The sequence below is a fragment of the Neurospora crassa genome, linkage group VII (assembly GCF_000182925.2).
Source record: "Neurospora crassa OR74A linkage group VII, whole genome shotgun sequence".
Taxonomy (NCBI): domain Eukaryota; kingdom Fungi; phylum Ascomycota; class Sordariomycetes; order Sordariales; family Sordariaceae; genus Neurospora; species Neurospora crassa.
The window spans coordinates 3,499,899-3,518,457 of NC_026507.1; the positions used below are offsets into that span (position 1 = coordinate 3,499,899).

Consider the following 18,559-nt stretch of genomic DNA (forward strand, 5'->3'; position numbering starts at 1 on the left):
TGCCCCAGTGTGGTGATCAAGGACGAATGCAGCTCTTCCCTCCGGCTCTCGGGGGTATTGTCACTCTGTAGTGACACCTTAGCACAAATCTAGTGCTATTCCCATGTCCAAGAGCTACCACGCTACTCCGTCCATGGGCCACGAACACGGGGCGGGGCAAGCGGAGGTCGCCGCACAAAGAGACTTGATTGGTTGAAACGAGGTGGGATATTTTTCCTATGCAGCCTGTTCTCCAATTTTCGGCAGCTTGTGAAAAAGTGGGCTGCTGCCGAAGGTGTGCCTTTTGCAGCAAAAGAGAGCCAACTGTTAACCACAAACAGTGATAAATCTCGCGCCGCCCTCACTCCCCCGTTGTCCGCTACAGTCCCGTCCTGGCCGCGAGTCTCGAGAGTCGAGTCCAAACTAACTTCAACCCCCCCTTTGGTCCCATCTCCTCCGCCCCGGCCGCTGCCTATTGTCCGTCCAACCGTTCGAAACGTAGCCGACACATTCTCGCCAACCGTTCCTGCCCGCCCCTTCGACCTCCATCCGCTGTCCACAACCGCATCGTCACACTGCCTGTCGTCTTGTCTTTTTTTTTTGGTGGAATACCCAAATAAAAAACAACACCCGCAGTTACCCACTTGACTTATAGCCCCTGAAAAACGAGAAAATTCGTCAACCGGTCCAGTCGACAGACTACCTCCAGCTTTCCCGCCTCCGCCTCCGAGTGCAGCCCTACACGAGTTACCGTTGTCACCGTTTCCCAACACCAACACACCCAACCCTCAAAATCGCAACCATGTTCGCCGCCACTAGAGTCCTCCGCCAGGCTGCCGCTCACGCTGAGCGTGTTCCTTCCATCAAGTTCATCGGTCGCAGAACCATTCCCAGTACGTTCCTCCCTGCCCTGCGCCTCCGAGCATTCCGGTGTGGTGCATCTGCCATTTTGACTCGCGAACCTTGGTGTTCTTTTCGGATGACGTGCTGACAGCCTGCTCCTTGTCCAACAGCTTCCGTCGACCACACTCCCAAGCCTCACCCTGCCTCTCCCACCCACTCGCTCCCGGCCAACTGGGGCTCTTCCCCCTCCTTCAGTGCCTACCGCCAACACGCCCAGCAGCACGGCCCTCTTCGCAAGACCATCCGCCCTGATGTCGACGGCATTGGTGGCTCCCCCGGTGCCGCTCTCGGCTCTGTCAACCCTCCCCAGGGTCTTTACTTTGACCGCAACGACCTCCCCGCCCGCTTCCGTCGCCAGCCCCTCACCGAGGCCGAGATTGAGGCTATTGAGTCCGGCTGTGGCTTTGCTTAAACGGGAGAGAAATGAATCAACATGGACTAGACAGTTCGTTTACCAAAATCGATATCGAGTCCGAAACGACCGACACAACGCAGCGATCCTTTGAGAATTGCCAATTCCGCCCCATTGACCTGGGAATGGGCCTACACTTGAGATTCCCCATCATCTAAAGCTATCTATCCCTATTGCCCCCTCACACACATGACACACACACAGCGTATGATCACCCATGCTTCACGCGATTTTGAACCGAGCAAAGTTTGCATATCAGATTATTTATGAACGACACTGCATTGGCGTTCAAGAAACAAACTAAAAACTCACCGGGGTTTGGCTTTAGAACTACACGTTGCGGCTTTTGGTCTGCATGGCACGGTGTTAACGGATCGGTGGGGGAGAACGTCGTCCAAAGGAGGCCGGGCCTTGTCCGGACATCCGGGCTTGAGTGACCGGGGAACGGATGCAGGTCTTGTGTATATAGTCAGTGCAACGGGCGACTCCCGAAGCCGGGGCGAAATCCCCGCGTTGGTTGTCAGCCCGCGAGCCCAGAATAACATATAAACACTATGAACACCAACCGCTGCTCGTATCTGGTCTGCAAATGCCGAGAATGACGACATGCGAGACAAAGAGATTTACCATGCCGTTGTTTGGACGTAGAATTGCTGGGAACTACCGGTCTTGAGATTTACATAATTGAGCCACGCCATATGTGAACATTGGCCTGTGACCCGCGCTGTGTCGAGGCCTTAACCATCAAGACCGGAAAAAAAAAAAAAGCATCGTCAACACCGATTGCTCAGGGTTAGGCAATCACCTCGGCATGCTCGGAAGCGCCCAGCTCATAGCACATCTCATCATGGGAATGCATATGATATGTGACGTCCAAGTAAAATCCTCTAGTGTACTATGTACTGCGTACAGGCGACATTTCGGCTTCTACGGAGATGACCTCACATATGAGAAACAGAAGCAGCAAGCGGACTGTGACGGGGAAAGTGATCAGCCCTGCGAGATTGCCGGCCGGGGGACTTTGAATTGATTCGATGCCATGTGCCCATGTGCTGAGTTCACCTGCAATCACCCACTGCACCACCGGTGAGGACGCGGGAACTTAGGTGGTGGGGGCCGGGCTCCTGGGGAACAAGGTCTCTGACAGCTCCCGTGTCAGCTGCCAAACAACTGGACAGGAGGGACCGGCCAATTGATCGCCCAAGCCCCGCTAAAAAGTTGAACTTGCGTTGTTGAAGAGGGGAGCTCCCGGCAACCTCCACTGCGCTGACGAATTGAGGACGATAACGGCGCCGGACCCAATCGGGAGCTCGGTGATTCTTCTCACTTTACTTGCAAAGCTCAGTTCCCCGGTCCCAGCAACTTGTTTGTTTGGACCTTGACGACGAGCAAAAAAACCACCTTTGAACGAATTGTCGCAAAGCCAAAACCCGAGACTGCCCTCATCTGAACTCGTCGACATCGTCGCATCCCGATTGTAGACGAGGATCCCTGCTATCCTTATACACCTCACGACCTACAACGACGACAAGAAGAACCCTTGCCGATAGTCACAACTTTATTACAACCATCGAGATGAAGGAAATGGCAGGACAGGCCGGCGCCGGCAGTGAGGACAAGTGCCCCGTCGACCACAAGACGCGCGAGCTCTGGTTGCAACAAGCAAAGCAGGCAAAGGCCGCACAAGAAGCTGCGGCCGCGGCGGGTGGCTCGACGGCACCATCGCCAGAAAATGCCTTTACCACGCCAGTAGTACCAGCACCACAGCAACCACCAACACAGACTCCGATCCCCCAGCCGGCGCAACAAACAGCAGTTCCCGCAGCGCTTCCTACCTCGCAACAACAACAACAATCATCATCATCATCATCCTGGTCCTCATGGCTCCCCTTCATGTCTTCTTCTTCCGGCTCCACAACAACCGGTGCCGCCGCCGCCGCCGGTGCTACTCCCCAGCTTAACCTCGGCGAACACCGCGAAATCTCCTCCATCCCCCGCGCCGCCACCACGGGTCCCTCCGCCTGCCCCTCCAACGCCGAGCAAGAAACGGGCGCCGACACCTCCACCGGCAACTGGGTCTACCCCTCGGAAAAGCAATTCTACGAGGCCATGAAGCGCAAGGGCCACGACGGCGCCAGCGCGGCCGACATGAAGACGGTCGTGCCCATCCACAACGCCGTCAACGAGCGCGCGTGGGCCGAGATCCTGCGGTGGGAGAAGCCCTTTACCGGCGAAGCATGTGGATGCGCCGAGGGCCCCAAGCTGCAGAGCTTCATGGGCGAGAGCAAGCGGATGACGCCCAAGGCGAGGCTGAACACCTTGTTGGGATACACGGCGCCGTTTGATCGGCATGATTGGATTGTGGATCGCTGTGGCACGAGGGTGGACTATGTGATTGACTTTTATGCGGGGAGGAATAACGATAGGGCCGGGGCGGGGAAGCTGAACTTTTATCTGGATGTGAGACCCAAGTTGAACACGTGGGAGGGGGTGAAGATGAGGGCGTTGAGGTTTGTGGGGATGAACTAGGGTGAAGTGAAGGGGTGGGTGTATAGATGACGGCGAGTGGGATTGTTGAATAGGTCTGAATATGGAGGAGACTTGGTACATAAGATAGAGAGATCTTACTGGACTTGTAAGACATGTATGTTTCGTTGTATTATTAGTACTGGTTGGTTTAACATTGCGTCTCGCTCATGTTTGGCATATAAACGGCCGTCCAAATGGCGCTTCAGGATACAAGAAAAGGGAAAGGTTCGATAGAGAAGGATAGACATGGGAAAATCGCTGCATAGAGTCTACTTTCCTGATGATGATGGTCGCTCTTTGGTGTTGGATCTAAAGATTACATATCACTTCAACTTTGTAGATGTCTTGTTACTGTTTATGTATCCGGCTGTTCCGAGTGGAAGATCAAATGTCTTCCCACCTGCCCAGTCCAGTAATATCTCAATCCTTCTTGGACACCTGTGGTTGTCGAATAAGATCTTTTTCAGATGGGATTGGAACTGGAAAGGAGGGACCACATGTTAGCAAAGGGAACAAGACGGACGAGAAATCATCATGTAGTCAGCCAGCCACACATACCTTTCTTCCCATCCCCGACCCTCACCCTCACAGGCGATCTCGTTTCCAACGCATTCGTCTCCGGATCCCACCCAGCAGCCGCCAGCGCCGCAAAGACGGTTCCTTTCTGCTCCTCCGACGTATATCCCAGCAGCGGCACCTCGTTCTCATAATGGCTCTCCAGCCCATCCTTAAGGGCCGAGTCAAAGTGATAGGCGTGATTAACGGCATCAAACCAGGCCTCCAACGGACTATTTGCACGCGCACTTGAACTCATTTTCTTTTCCCCCTCCTCCTCCTTCAACGCAATCCTCATACGAAAACTCCCTCCCCGATGACAAATCCCCATAAAATACCCTTCCATCTCAAACTCATAGCTATGATACCCTCCCTTCCACCCCGCCAAAGCCTTCACATCCCCATACGTCCCAAACTCGCACGTACCCGTATACTCCCCCGACTTACTCGCCATCCTACCAAACCCCGTCCATCCCCCTCCCCTTCCCCATCCCCATCCTATCCGCAACTGCAGGATACTCTCCCTTTTACTCACCTCCTCCGGCCCCAACACCCTCCCCGTTTCCAACCAACTCCTCACCACCATCGTCGCCCGCTGCCTATTCAGCGTTCGTAACCTGACACACCTCACCCCCCGATAATTCATCAACAAATGCACCCCCAGCAATCCCACCATCAACACCCACACCACCAGTCGATCCTGCACCACTTTCACCACCAAACTCCCCACCAACATACCCAAAAGACTCACCACCGTCTCCTGACTTGCCTCCTTGGCATTCAACTCCCCCAAACTGCTTCGCTGCGTGACAAAATGCGCCGACAAACTCGCCTTGCTCGCCCCCGCCGCAACACCGCACCAACTCCTCAACACCCCACTACCCACAACCACCCCCAACTTCAATCCATACCTCGTCTCCCCCATCATCATCACCGGCATCAGCAAATCCAACAGTTGCGCAGCATCGTTCAGAACATCAGCCAGAAATCTAAAAAATTTACATTCGGGCTCGATGGCGGTCCCGAGCCGGTGGGCGAATAAGATGGTGGCAAAGCGGGAGATGGTGTCGCTGGTGATTTTGAGAATGAGCGCTGCCGTGGGGGACGAAGAGGCGTCTCCCACCCCCAGGCCTTCGAGGACGGCGCGGTTGGCGAGTAAAGACGAGATGCTGCTGAAAAAGGCTTGGAGGGAGTCGTAGGTTTGGTAGGGGAGGTAGTCGGGGGTTACGGAGTGGGGGTAGCCAGCGGGGAGGAAGGCGTTCAGGAGGGCGTGGAGGGGGGCAACTTTGGTTTGGTGCTGTGTGAGAGTTAGGATTGGATGAGTTGGGGGTGGAGCTAAAGTAGGTGAGGTAGGTAGGTAGGTAGAGTAGGGATGATGTGATGATGGTGATAATGGGGGGGTGTACTTGATTGAGAAGGGTAGAACAGGATAAGGGCGGATGGATGGATGGATGGGACTAATGGATAGATTGATTGATGACAAGATGGATGGAGAGAGATGGATCAAGTAAGTACATACAGCCTTTAGACTCTCCCGTGATTCACCGTTATATGTGCAGAGCACGTTGCCCGCCGGATCAATGTCGTAGATGTTCCTGCTCATCCTCTCGATTGCTGTCTACATCAACGAAGCTCTGGTATCGTTGGTTGTCGAAACCGTTTGTCCAAGAGAAGGGAGCTGTGCGCGGGTTGTGGCAAATAGTTGATCGGTTAAAGGTGTGCCAGAAGATACAATTATTTAGCCAGAGTTACCAACCGGTTTTTCTTCTCCTGATAATGCAATGGCGCGTAAGATAGCCCAAAGCTGCGTTATGTTGCGTTGTACATGAGCGTGCAGTGCGCGTCTTGAATGGTCGCGAAAGGGATGGCGCCAAGCGATGGTAAAACCCCCCTTTGGCCATATCCTGACGTAAGGCCGTGCCGTGATTGCTGTATGTGTTATAAGCCACCGACATTAAGGCTCAAGTCCGCACGCCATAAACTGGACATCGATCGGGGCCCCTTTTAGATATCTTAGAACCTCCTTACTATAGACTTGGAGGTGCTATACCCTGTATCGACAGTCAGTAGTTCTAGAGGAATAGATACGGAGGAGGTTAACATAAGCACCAAGTATAACCGAAGAAGGAACGGACAGGGTTTGCGTCCATCTTTGCCATTGCAACAGCCTGCTAGCCTTTTCAGACATTGGCCAATACTGTCTGTCCTCCAGGGACATTTAGCCAGCCATGTCTGTATCATGATATGTCCATAGCTTCTCGCTACCTTGCCCTTCCTTGGTAGTGTGTCCACAGCCGGGTATGTACATTATTAGGTCAATATTTCTCCAGTATTAAAATCCAACCTGCGCAGCAGCTTACGCGTTATGCTTCTCTTTCAAACCCATCTCCTCTAAGAAGAGCTCTTGACCGGAGTGCCATCCTCAGCCACCAGGTACTCCTGTGTCGCAACCGGACCCTCGCCGACACTGGTCATGATCACACGGCTGACGCCGTTCTTGAGCAAGCCGACAACACTCTCGTCAAAGGACGCGTTGGCCTTGAGGCCCTCAACGGCGGACGCCTTCCAGCCATCCACCTTGCTAAGGACGCTGTAGAGGTTGCCAACAACGGCCTCGGTATCCTGCTCGAGATAGTAAATGACGGCGTTCGGGCCGGCATCGAAAGTGTAAGCGGCAACGGACCGGCCAGCAGCCGCGTTGATGGCCTCGACAGCGCGAATGGCGGCGCGCGAAACGTCGTTCATGTAGAAGATGGGAGGATAGGTGTCAGCGCAGGTAGCGTGGAAGGAGTTGGAATCGCGCATGGTGACCTCAGCAAACGCGGCAAAGTCGCGCTCGGCAATCGCCTTCTCCATAATCTCCATGTTTTTGGGAACGACCGACGTGATGCGCTCCTTGAAGAGACTCGAGGTGGCAACCGTCTGCTGCATGCCCGAGGTCGAGCTGACACCCTTCTTGGCGGCAGACGCGACGAGGATCAGGGCGCGCATCTCGGGCCAGTGCGAGGCCTCGGCAACCTGGTCGGCCATGGAATCGCTGCCATCAGCAGCCTCACCCATGCGCCAGGCAACATAACCGCCAAACAGACTGCGGCAGGCGGAGCCGGAGCCCTGGCGGGCGATCAAGCTCAGCTCCGAGGGGGAGGCAGGAAGCTCGTAGAGGTTGGCGATAGCCCTCACAAAGGCAGCGAAGCCAGCAGCGGACGAGGCGAGACCGGCAGCGGTAGGGAAGTTGTTCTCGGAGACGATGCGCAGAGGCATGGTGGAGAGCTTGGGGAGCGAGGGGTCGGCAGCCTCGAGGGCGGCACGACGGGCGCGCAGCTCACGGAAGCAGGCCTGGGGGCGAGCGCCAGACACATCAGAGGGCTCGCCATTGAGAAGAAGGGAGTCGCCTTCGGGGTACGAGGCCGAACAGGAGGCGGTGGTGAGGGTGCGGAGATCGGCCTGGGAGAGAGTGACGGAGAGAGAGCTGTTGGTGGGGAGGTTGAGCTTGGTGTCGCGCTTGCCCCAGTACCTGGAATTACGGGGGTCAGTTCAGATGCTCCTCTCCACGTGTTCGTCCGAAGTATCAATTGAGTATTAGGGAAAGTTGGGCTGACTTGACGACGGCAATGTTGACGGGGGCCGTGGTGCTGGCGCGGTAGACCTTTTCGGAAGCCATTATGAATATGTTATAGGATTATACGGGGGGGGTATCGTTAGAGGCGTATGGAAAGAACAGGTCACAAAGAAGAAGTAAGAGAAAGGACAGAAGGGCAATGTCGCGATGGTGGTTGCTTGGTGGTTGTTGGTCAGCGGGCGGTCAACAAAGAAGTTGGGAAATGAAGCTGGAGAGACCAAGACCCCCTTTCAACTGTGTTCCCCCAGCAACAGCTCTGCATCGCAGCACTCTGGCGGGGCTCTCCAGCGGGGCAGAGGTGGGGTCATTGAACCTGGGCTCCAGCTAGTACAGCTACAGGTAGATTTGGAGCTCTGCCTGCCGCCAGAGGACCCTGAACGCGCCAAGCTAGAGTGAGCTAGCGCCGCCTCAAGGGCATCGGCGGCCTGGCCCGTCCCCGTCTCCGTCTCCGTCTCCGTCTCCGTCATGGCCCGAACCGCCCGCTTTCTGACCTCTGCCGTGTGCCGCATCCATCACCGTCTCAAGATGCCGACATCTGATTTCTGCCACGAACTCTCTCACTCTGCCACGAAGAAACCTGATTTTAGGATTCTATTCAGCCCACCTGTCTCATCACTTGGCAGTTGATATGCCTTCCACGTACTTACTCATCGTCCTCACTCAACCTCACCCAACATTAATCATGTGCATATGGATCACATTTCTGTCCACGCCAATGTCACAACCAGACATCACGACGCTCATCCGAAATTCATGGGTAAGGGGTTATAGTGACATGGTGTCTAGGAGTCCGAGTCTCACTCTTGTCAACAAAGCTATGTCTTGTCTTTGGTCTCGCCGGCATGTCGATGTTGATTCACGAACCCACAAGTGGACGGCTGCAGATCCAGCAATGACTACAACTCAACGTCATAACTACCCTATTGCTATGCAGATGCTTCAGCTCCGAGCTGGTCTGGTATCTCTGGACGTCTATCATCGTCAACATCTTCAAGTCGGCTGACCGGGTTGAGAGACAACAGACTCAAACACGCCATGAGCTCTCGGTATCACTTGCAAGTTGCAGAAAAGATGACGAGCTGAAACACCCCAGGTCTTCCTCGGGCACTTCACATCAGAGACATGTTTGAGAAATAATCAGGGAAGATGCCGAGTCTCTCGCTGACTCTGTGTAGACTGAGCCCCTGGTGACGCTCATGTCTCACGGGAAACTGACGGTACTGACTTGACACTATGTACACACTCGACCAACCCTCGACTGGCTGGCTAACCTGTAATCAAGTTCCAATATGGCGCTTGACTACACGTCAACCAGCCTACCACTGAGCACTAGTACTACAATCTGCCTTGGTGGTATTCTGTCACAGACCACCGTCGTGTTACACTAGCGAGACACACAAGCTGTCGTATGACTGTGGACCAGGTACGGTGATAGGACAAATGGTTATCGAACTGTTCAACTCCTCTCTTATCGACAAGCGGAGCCTGACAGCTGTATCACAGAACAGGACAGACTTGTCTTGGAGACTCGCTAAAGCCGGTCCTGCATACAGACAGTCCACAGAAAGGTTGATATCTGCTACTACCACATGGCTAAGTTGCCGATCCCTCCTTCTAGACCCGGCATCGACCTTGATCTCGAGTCCGAACGGACCTGTCATGGTTGAGGGGTTCAATCCAGCATTCAAGAGCTTCCGACCGGATATGTTGGTCGAAAACGTGAAAAGTGTCTATTCAGGGCTTTCCCTGCACTAACTGATAGGTTTTCTTCCTTCCAGTATTCAAAGACATGACGATAATACTAAAGATAACTGCACCAAGGAAAGACACAACGAATTACGACACCCCATTCTCCATCTCCCAGTACCCTTAACCACGTTCATCCTGCCCATAAGCTACATACTCCAATGAGACCCAGCCGCACCACACCCCCAAAGGCTCTCACACGATCCCGATCCCGTCCCAAATCTCATCTTATTTTTCTTATACGAACCACATGAAACCCCAAACCATGCCATTGAGCCGAGTCAGGCTTTCCGAGATCCAGAATTTCGATCGGACTCACCCTATTAGACCGACCAGCTTGAGGGTGAGGGGCTGAAGACCAGTCAGCCTCCAGTTTCCTGCTATGAAAACTCTTACGCGTCACCACCTCCCGCAACACCTGGCACACACATACCAGCCGCCGGCGGCCAGGCCACCGGATACCCGACCCGGAACCCGTAACTTTCTCCTCTTTCGAGGCCGATACCCTACATACATACGTGCGTTACATACATTTTCCTCTTTACCTCGCCTCCGCCATCATGCTGCCTGCTGCTGCGAGCCAGGGAAATTACAAAACGCCACTGCATACGCTTCTCATGCCTACCCTGCCGCTGCCCCAGACTCTTCTTTTCCCCGCGCGCGCCCGCCCGCCCCATTCCAGCCCTGGCCTGTGAAATGCTTGAGTGACAATCTACCGGAAACACACGCAATGACGTGACACCAATCATGCCGGCAGCCGTTGAGAGATTTGGGGTATAGGTGTACGTACAGGCATGTATGGTTAACGGAAAGGAGTGTCGTTGGACGCCACGTGTTTCGTGTGCTTCGTGTCTCGTCGTTCGTCGTCTTTATGTCTCCCAATGGGTATACATTACATACTGTGCCCGGTAGCAAGTCGACAAGGTAGCGTTGAGGCAGGCAATCAATTCCAAAAAGGTTATATGAAAGCCACGTGCTGGCTATTATGTAGTGGGCAATTTTTAGGATGGAGGTGTTTGTTTGAAGTAGAATAAGTCTGGGCCATACATACCTTGACCAGGTAACGCTGCGGCATGATGTGAGTGTCGTCAATTCGAGGGGATCCCATCAGAGAGTGTCCGATCAGGATCAACGTGGATTCTAAGGGACGAGCTAGGTTTCGATGTTCCGATGCTTCAAGTGCACTTGCATGTTGACGGAACAAGCCGCCCAAGGGTCGTCAATGCCTTGGCGGAGGTGAAGCTAGAGCTACGTAGATAGGTAACTATTTTAAACACAGAGACATTATCACAATTCAAGACAGATACAGAAGACATTGTGAACACTCCAACCACGTGCATTCTAGAGGCTCTGTACACGAACATCGACACTCGCCAGCAGCCCAAGCGTCATGCTAATGACCTTATACAAGTCCGCAATGAGATAGTTTGAGTAGCTTGAAGCTACCAACATGCGCTTAGTCCGTAGCACCACCTCTGTATCTACCTACCTTTCTCTCCTTATCGTTACTAGCATCTAAGGCCTTCCAGAGTGCACCAAACCTACTCGTGTATCATGTGTCAGTAGAAGCACTGCAGGCTAAACTCGAACATCTCTACCAGTCACCCTCAGTTCGTAGAAGATTATTGGAGTAGCTATAGTTACAATGTAGGGTAGCCAAGGATACCTAAGTAACACCAAACCAACCCTGATCGACACTGTCAAGTTATTATCGTGATGTGCCCGCTTTTCATGCCTGGGACATTCGTACGTACATTCCACCTACCTACTCTATTCTCGCAAGTCCCCTACCTACCTACCTACTTACTTACTTTCCTTTCATCCTACCGTACGTGTAAGCTTCCGGGTTACTCCCACACCCACCTACCGAATAGAATAGAATATATTTTTGTAAAGACTGCGACAAACCACAGCAGACAGACACACATTTTCTTGCTTTTGTCTTCTTCTCTTTTTTTTCTTTGACACACACGAGAGATGACTCGATTCGACTCGACTCGACTCAAGGTACCATCGATACCACCTTATACCGTACACATCCACCCTACCCACCTACCCACCACCTCTTGGAGGACTGGACCCGTATTACACGATTTTGATGATGATGATGATGATGATCATGCCTTGCACGGAACACCATTCCTACTCTACACTAATTGATCTCGATTCAGCATGGGGTGGTAGTCTAGTTCTCTGATCCATATGTAGAAGTAGTCTCAATTCACCACCTAGGTACCTAGAGGTAGGTAGTCGCAGACTCACTCCATTGCGTCCAGTCAATGAACCCAAGTTACCTTACTTGTGCCTACCTACCTACCTTACCTATCTATGTACCTACCTACCTACCTGCCTGCCTGCCGTGCGGCGGCCACCTGTGCCCCCCCTTTCCCCTCCATACCTATCGGGCGATGTGTCTGCCCTGTCCCCCCCTTCCTCCCTCCACCCATGGATGCCCTGTGCCCCACGGGAACGTGCCTCAATGGTGCTTGCCGTTCCCGCATCGGTACTACACTACCGCTGGTGTTACTCTGCTACTATGTAGGTAGGTAAGTAGGTAGTACTACTACTTTACTACCAGACTACATACCGCAACCACAACCACAACCACAATCACAACCACAACCACAACCCCCCGACCGGGGCGAGGATAACACTAACAATGTTTAGGTAGCTTGCAGCAGCCCAGACTACCTCTAGGTATCTCTACAATATAGATAGCCTACCGGTTTCTAGCTAGGTAGGCAGGTAGGCAGATATGAGAACTTGAACGCCGAGGACCACGCCAAAGTTTGAAAGAATTAAATAAAAAGTGAGAATACAAGAAACCGAAGCAAGAGAGAAGATTTCCAGCATGTAAGTGGAACAAAAAAAGGGTAGGTAGTTAATCCTGATCCCGATTCTGATTCTGATTCTGATCCCGATTCTGGTTCCGATCCCGATCCTAATCCCGATCCTGATTCTACTACTAGGTATGTAGAGCTGGAGGGAGGGAGGGAGGGTAGGTCAGCATTGGACCGACTTCTACCTGTTCACTACACGTCTAAGGTATGTAGCACCCTTCAAGGTTCATAACCCCATTGTGCAGCTCTCCACTCTTGATGTTTAAAATACGTAGTAGTAGTAGTGCTAGTACTGCGTAGATGAATTGATAAGCAGGATACCTAGGATATAGGATAGGATAGGTAGGATACGACTCTTCCTTCTAGGTACTTACCTCTAGCTTAGATATCAATCCTTGTGAACAGCAGCTATCGTGGCCTACCTACACTACCTTAGGTAGGTAGGTACGTATGATCCGTTGTGGACTGACTACCTACCTACCTAACTTGAGTGTCCATCCATCCATCCAGCACTGTAGGTAGCAACACACACACATAGGTAACGAACCCCGCTTCCTTTCATGGTTTCTTCTAGGTCACTTCCCACACCCACACACCCTTGTCTCTGTCTGTCTGTCTGGCTGTCTGTCTTTAGTGTACTTGGTGCGAGTGTTGAACGACCAATGATCTAACCATAGGGCAGGCAGGCAGGCAGGCAGAGAGACATGGTTTTCGCTTTGAATCAGACTAGACTTCGACTGCTCTCTCCCCGCGCTCGTGCGGTTGTACATACATAGTAACATGTACCACAACATTTCCACATCGGACGGACCGTTCCGAGCAGTTCGATTAACTCACAGTACCTACCTATCTTTTCTCAAAGTCTCCACCACCATCACCACCATTCAGTTATGCATCAAGTCACGTTCGTATCTTAAAGGGTTCGTAGCAGTCAAGAAGCAAGTAGGCAAGAGCAAGTCTTGGGTATATGTACAGTATTGTCATCTTTTTTGTCTTTCCTCTAACTATCTCTAGACTGATACATAGCCTGTTATCCAGAAAGAAGACAAAGTAGCTATTTAGATACAGGATTTTCTTTGGCTCAAAAGTGGGTGTGTGTAGTACCTGAGACGAGAGTGTAGAGATGTGTAACCGTGATACACATGTGTATGCGTGTGTGTGTGTGTGGCCTGGTGTGTGTGAAACCTGCCACTTCATAGCATTGAGAGATGCGATGGGGGAGAGACAGTAGGAAAAAGTGAGGGGCAGACAGGCAGGTTGAAAGAGTGTATGTATTACCCGGCCTGATAGGAATAACAAAAACAGAAAAATTACAAGGGTAATGTACATCCCGGATATGTATGTATGAACAACTCTTGGTTCGAAAAAAAAAAAAAAAAAAAAAAAAAAAAAAAAAAAAAAAAAAAAAAAAAAAAAAAAAAAAAAAGACAAAACGTCGTAAAGCTAATGGGGTATCTTTTTGACAGCAGATTAAAAGAAAACAGACAAGAATATGGGGACTGGCTGGTATGCAAAAAATGAAACCAGCCCCAAAGAGATCTAGCATGGTGTCGTGGCACGTATCATCAAGTCGTCAACATCGTTAGAAAAAAAAAAAAAAAAAAGGTGAGTGAGGTGTGCGTCGGTCCAGATAGTAGAAGCAGGCTGTTTGTCCGCTTCCAGTCCATCCATCGACCAAGAAAAAACAAAGAGAGGGTAGTATCCAACGGCTTTCTTAAAAAGTGATTCGGTACTCTGCCTCCCTATTCAGCGTGGGTGGCACATGATGCTTTTCTTTGCTTCGCTTCACTTCCGGCGCCCCACTTTGTCCACGATGTTCTTGAGCCAAAGGGAGGCGCTGTTCTTCTTATCATCGTGTCCGGCCATGACCGCATCGCGGACCATTGGCCCAACAATGTCCACATCGCCGCGGTCCGGAAACTTGCCCTCATCCGTCAACATTTCAGGGACGGCAGCTGGGAGCACATCTTCAGTAGCTCGACGGAGCAGTGTTGTAGTCGCCCTGGTCAACTGTGGTTCCAGTCGTTGAATAAGATCCTCCTCAGCCCGGCTCCATTCCTGCTCCAACTCTGCCCATTTTTCTTGGGTATAACCGTACGTGATTGACGTCAGGCCGTAGTGTTCTCCAGTCCGGACAAGGTGTTTGGTGAAGTTGATCCTCGCTTGGTTCCAATCAGCACGGAAGGCCTCGTATGTCGCCAGATCCGCCGTGTCTGGTACATAGGGCCTGGGCTCAATCGTAAAGTTGGCGTGACCTAGACGATCTGACCAAGCATCCTGGTCCTCAAGAAAGGGAAGCGGCGAAGGTAGTTCACTGATGGTACTCGCAGTTGCGCGGCGGAACGATGCTACTGATGCCTTGGAACTCAGCGGTGGCGTAGGGTAGTATTGGGGGTTAGGTGATGTTTGCAGCGACTGCGCGTTTCCTTGGGTTGCTGGACTTTCGGTGAATAAAGGGGGCAGGAGAGGAGTGGCAGCCAAGGCACGCTCCCGTTCCAGGCTTTTTCCAGCGGCTACCTGCGCATCCTGAAGCGGGGAAGCAGGAGAAACAGTTTCGTCGGCGCTGCCATAGAAAGAGAGCGCAGGGGTGGTGGGAAGAGGTGATTCGGTGAAATGCGGTTGTGGTTGTTGCTGTGGTTGTTGCAGTTGCTCAGAAGGGCGTCGCATCGAAGGGGATATCGACGATGACCTGCTCGAGGCGGCACGGGAAAAGGTCCGGGAGATGCTGGGACGCTGGACAAGCGACGAGACGGAGGGGGGTGCAGAAGCAAACTGGTTTCGCCTCGACGTGGATCCCCACCCTGGAAAGCTCGGGAGCTTTGACCCTATTCTCGAACTCCAAGACGACATTCCGGCATCTGAGCCATGCCTCCTCTTTTTTGATGCTAAACTATCGCTGGAATCCAATTCGCCCCAAAAGCTGAGGTCGCAGTCGGACTCTGAAGTCATGGAAGGGCGGGCCACATCGTTGTGGTGGTCGCATGCCTCGTCGCCTAGTCATGGTCGTGTTAGCTACGCCGAGTTTAGGGACGGACAATATCTTGTTATTGGTGGGACCTACACAGGCAATCGTAAAGACCCCCCAGGCTGGCCTCGTCTGCACCCGAGTAAAGGTCGTACTCGTCCTCGTCCTCATAGATGTCGACCGAATTTCTCTCCAATGGGGACTCTTGCACGTCGGGGAGCTGGGTCTTGTTGGTCTTGTTGGTATGCGTTTGCTGTAATGGCGAGATGGGGCACTCGGAGGAGGCATTCGGAGACATGATGTTCTCGAGCGAAGAGGTCGAACCAGAGCAACGCGAGTGGCTGGGGCGCGAAAAGGTTGGTGTGATGGGCAGTGGTGAGGCGATGTCGGACGAGGAGGAGCTGGAGGTGTGGGTGTAGTAGATGGAAGAGTGATCGGCGTCATTGTTGTAGTAGTAGTTTTGCTGTAGGAGCTCCAGCATGCGAGCCTTTTCTCTTTCCACCTTTTGAGGGAGCTGCAATGGTAGCAGTCGGGTTGGCATGGTGAGTGTGTGTTTGTGAGTGGGTGAGGTGTGGCCGGGGGCGCGACCTTGGCCTATTCTACAGGAGTTGTGGAGGTACTGTAGGTAGAGGTAGAGGTAGGTGACGATGGTGGCAGTTCGCTTAGTTGTGTGTAAAATATAAATTGCCCAGCTTTACCGACTCGGAGGACGGGACGGGACTGGACTGGACTGGGCTCTTTTTGCAAGCCTTCAACAAGTTCCAGTTTGACGGGACGGGAGGGAGCGCGGGGTAGTTGACTTATGTGTTGCTTCAGTTTAGGTTCACTTCTCTACCTAGGTACATGCGTGCCCGTCGTCGGATAGAGGTCGGTCACAAGAGCTGGGCCAGTTGACGACAGTCACGACACTTGCCCGTTGCTGCCACTAGACCATGGCCGCGGGCGGAGAGAGACACAAGCCGGGCATGGAGACACACGGGCCACATTCAGCGCCTGCCAGTGACGGGACTGCATTTGGAGTGGGGGGGGGGGGGGGGAATGAAATTTGGGTCCCAGCCTCTCCGCCGCCAGTTGGTAAAACTCTGTTTTTTTTTCTCGGTTTTTTTTAGTGCATTTCCCCGAAAGAAAAAAAAAAAAAAAAAAAAAAAAAAATGTCATGGTTCAACTCCAGCTTCGTTTTTGCTGCTACCTACTCACACCGCACCCCCCTTGCTGCGTCCATAGAGTGTAACTGATACTTGCAGGGATCTGATCATTTTTTTTTGTGTTTCCGCGATCGCATCCCATGTGTGTGTCCACTTTGGTCTCCAGCCAGACTAGGCCCACCCGTTGGTCTGGACAACCAAAAGATGGAGCCCGAAGTTGACGAGAGACGAACGGTGGAGGACGATTCAAAAAAAAGTGCATTTCGGAAACACAAACGGACAAATTGCTAGTGTAGAGCCCCGGAGATCGCTTTTTGCGCCAAAAGTCAAGGTTCTGACTGTTCTTCAAGACTGGACGGCGGCTCCGGGGCGGCTAGACTGGCGCTGCACATTGGGCCAGTGCAGTGGGTACACTGAAGAGTGACGGCGATGACGTGACGTGCGAGAGACGAGACGCTGGCGTTGTGGTCTTGCTCGTTTCTCACGACCAGACGACGGGCAGCTCCTCTGGGGTTTGAAAAGCTTGGCGGCGGGAAACGTTGCTGCCGATCCTTTCATCCATCATCTACGCAATCAAAACACCACCATTCGTTTCATTCTTTCTATCGTGGGCAGCCAACAAGATGTTGGCGAGAATCACCCGCCATCTCTTTAGCAACTTGTCTTATGGTTCCAAGTTCTTGCCGTCCCTTTACCAGCCTTCTTTGTATACTCGTCTTTGACGTCGATATTCCCCCGCGGCAGCTCCAGTATCAAGGAAACACCACCCCCCGGTCCTATTCCCCTCTTCCCCTCCTCCTCCTCCTCCTCTACTATCCGTCAATTCGGTCGTGTTACGCACGATCAAAAGCACAGTTGCTTCCGTGTGTCTTGGGTACTTTGGTGTTGCAGGCATGGGGCCTCTGCTCGAGTCCTCCCAATGCCGTGATCACAAGCCACAACCGATTTCTCCAAGGCTTCTGGCGACTGGCGCGCGCCTGGTTGGTTTGAATGGCAACACTCACCTTTTCCACGATCCATCCTATCTAGTCCCTAGTGGGAGCAAAAGTGGTACCAGGGTTTATCAATGGAGGATCAATGTGACTTGGTGCAGGACTGGCACCACGTGTAATCAGGTGCTCCAGACCGAGTGCTTGTTAGGCCCTGGCTGACTGGGCTTCCAGACTTCCTCCCCAGACGGATGGCTGGACGGGTGGGCTGTATCTTTTGGCCCGTTGAGCTTGAATCACACCCCGGTCAACAACAAGAGACAGATTCCGGATTACCAATTGATGGGTTAGGACTTGTCCTTGTTGGCCCGACCATGAGGGGTGAAGCAAGAAAAGAAAGAAGGACAGAATGACAAGGCTCACGACGACGAACGGCTTGATCCTTTGAAGCTGCCACGGTGACCAACGACGCCGGCAATCACAATCAGGCGCCAAACGAACTATAGTCCGTCTCTTGCAGCCAACCAAACGGATCACAAGATAACAGACCAACGGAGAGAGGGCAGGGCAATGACAACGGCCAAAAGAGGGCAATTTGGGCGACCGATAAAGAAAGTGGAGGAGATTAGGGTAGTCTAAGCTATGTATCAGGATGCGCGACGAGGATTCTCACCAGATGTTGATCTTGAGGTTGATTCAGTCCCCGGCGTGGGACGATTGACAGCCGCGAGGCGTTCTTGCGCCATGTTTCCCTTGCTGCATGAGGGCATCCCCAGGCCAACTGAAGGTCAACCTCCGCACAGAAATTTCACCCCACACACCCCAACAACCAAAGCAGCATTCTGATCAACAGTCATTGTCAAGGACTGGGGCGTACGGCGGTGATGGCGGGGAAGAATAGCGTCCGCCCGCGGTGCAACGCTAATGTTACGTTGTC

The 18,559-nt window shown here is 52.7% G+C and overlaps 6 protein-coding genes across 6 annotated transcripts; 2 read left to right on the plus strand and 4 right to left on the minus strand.

Annotated features, from left to right (window-relative positions):
- Positions 1-278: 278 nt before the first annotated feature.
- NCU08137 (hypothetical protein) lies at positions 279-1,922 on the plus strand. Its single transcript, XM_954351.3, has 2 exons — positions 279-872; positions 993-1,922. The coding sequence occupies exons 1-2, from the start codon at positions 782-784 to the stop codon at positions 1,292-1,294; spliced, it is 393 nt and encodes a 130-aa protein (XP_959444.1). The 5' UTR covers positions 279-781; the 3' UTR covers positions 1,295-1,922.
- A 628-nt stretch (positions 1,923-2,550) lies between these two features.
- Positions 2,551-4,103, plus strand: NCU08138 (cytochrome C1 heme lyase). Its single transcript, XM_954352.3, has one exon. It carries the CDS (start codon positions 2,870-2,872, stop codon positions 3,821-3,823), a length of 954 nt encoding a protein of 317 aa, XP_959445.3. The 5' UTR covers positions 2,551-2,869; the 3' UTR covers positions 3,824-4,103.
- A 9-nt stretch (positions 4,104-4,112) lies between these two features.
- On the minus strand, positions 4,113-5,981 carry NCU11380 (hypothetical protein; the record flags this gene model as incomplete). The annotated part of the gene is made up of 3 exons (XM_001728015.2): positions 4,113-4,302; positions 4,382-5,675; positions 5,898-5,981. 3 exons carry the CDS (start codon positions 5,979-5,981, stop codon positions 4,244-4,246), a joined length of 1,437 nt encoding a protein of 478 aa, XP_001728067.2. The 3' UTR covers positions 4,113-4,243.
- Positions 5,982-6,105: 124 nt separating this feature from the next.
- NCU11381 (diphosphomevalonate decarboxylase) lies at positions 6,106-9,346 on the minus strand. Its single transcript, XM_001728016.2, has 3 exons — positions 7,978-9,346; positions 6,488-7,892; positions 6,106-6,429 (listed from the first exon to the last, which is right to left on the minus strand). The coding sequence occupies exons 1-2, from the start codon at positions 8,037-8,039 to the stop codon at positions 6,770-6,772; spliced, it is 1,185 nt and encodes a 394-aa protein (XP_001728068.1). The 5' UTR covers positions 8,040-9,346; the 3' UTR covers positions 6,106-6,429; positions 6,488-6,769.
- A 712-nt stretch (positions 9,347-10,058) lies between these two features.
- On the minus strand, positions 10,059-10,818 carry NCU08140 (hypothetical protein; the record flags this gene model as incomplete). The annotated part of the gene is made up of 6 exons (XM_954354.1): positions 10,059-10,120; positions 10,177-10,249; positions 10,369-10,432; positions 10,534-10,587; positions 10,644-10,723; positions 10,795-10,818. 6 exons carry the CDS (start codon positions 10,816-10,818, stop codon positions 10,059-10,061), a joined length of 357 nt encoding a protein of 118 aa, XP_959447.1.
- A 3,333-nt stretch (positions 10,819-14,151) lies between these two features.
- On the minus strand, positions 14,152-16,128 carry NCU08141 (hypothetical protein). Its single transcript, XM_954355.2, has 2 exons — positions 15,645-16,128; positions 14,152-15,576 (listed from the first exon to the last, which is right to left on the minus strand). The coding sequence occupies exons 1-2, from the start codon at positions 16,087-16,089 to the stop codon at positions 14,369-14,371; spliced, it is 1,653 nt and encodes a 550-aa protein (XP_959448.1). The 5' UTR covers positions 16,090-16,128; the 3' UTR covers positions 14,152-14,368.
- Positions 16,129-18,559: the final 2,431 nt, after the last annotated feature.

Coding starts and splice junctions, on each gene's coding strand:
- NCU11381 (XM_001728016.2), bottom strand. CDS start 8,039: ATGGCTTCCGAAAAGGTCTACCGCGCCAGCACCACGGCCCCCGTCAAC. Junction 7,893..7,977: donor GTCAACATTGCCGTCGTCAA/GTCAGCCCAACT, acceptor CCGTAATTCCAG/GTACTGGGGCAAGCGCGACA.
- NCU08138 (XM_954352.3), top strand. CDS start 2,870: ATGAAGGAAATGGCAGGACAGGCCGGCGCCGGCAGTGAGGACAAGTGC.
- NCU08141 (XM_954355.2), bottom strand. CDS start 16,089: ATGCCAACCCGACTGCTACCATTGCAGCTCCCTCAAAAGGTGGAAAGA. Junction 15,577..15,644: donor GGGTCTTTACGATTGCCTGT/GTAGGTCCCACC, acceptor GACCATGACTAG/GCGACGAGGCATGCGACCAC.
- NCU08137 (XM_954351.3), top strand. CDS start 782: ATGTTCGCCGCCACTAGAGTCCTCCGCCAGGCTGCCGCTCACGCTGAG. Junction 873..992: donor CGGTCGCAGAACCATTCCCA/GTACGTTCCTCC, acceptor CTTGTCCAACAG/CTTCCGTCGACCACACTCCC.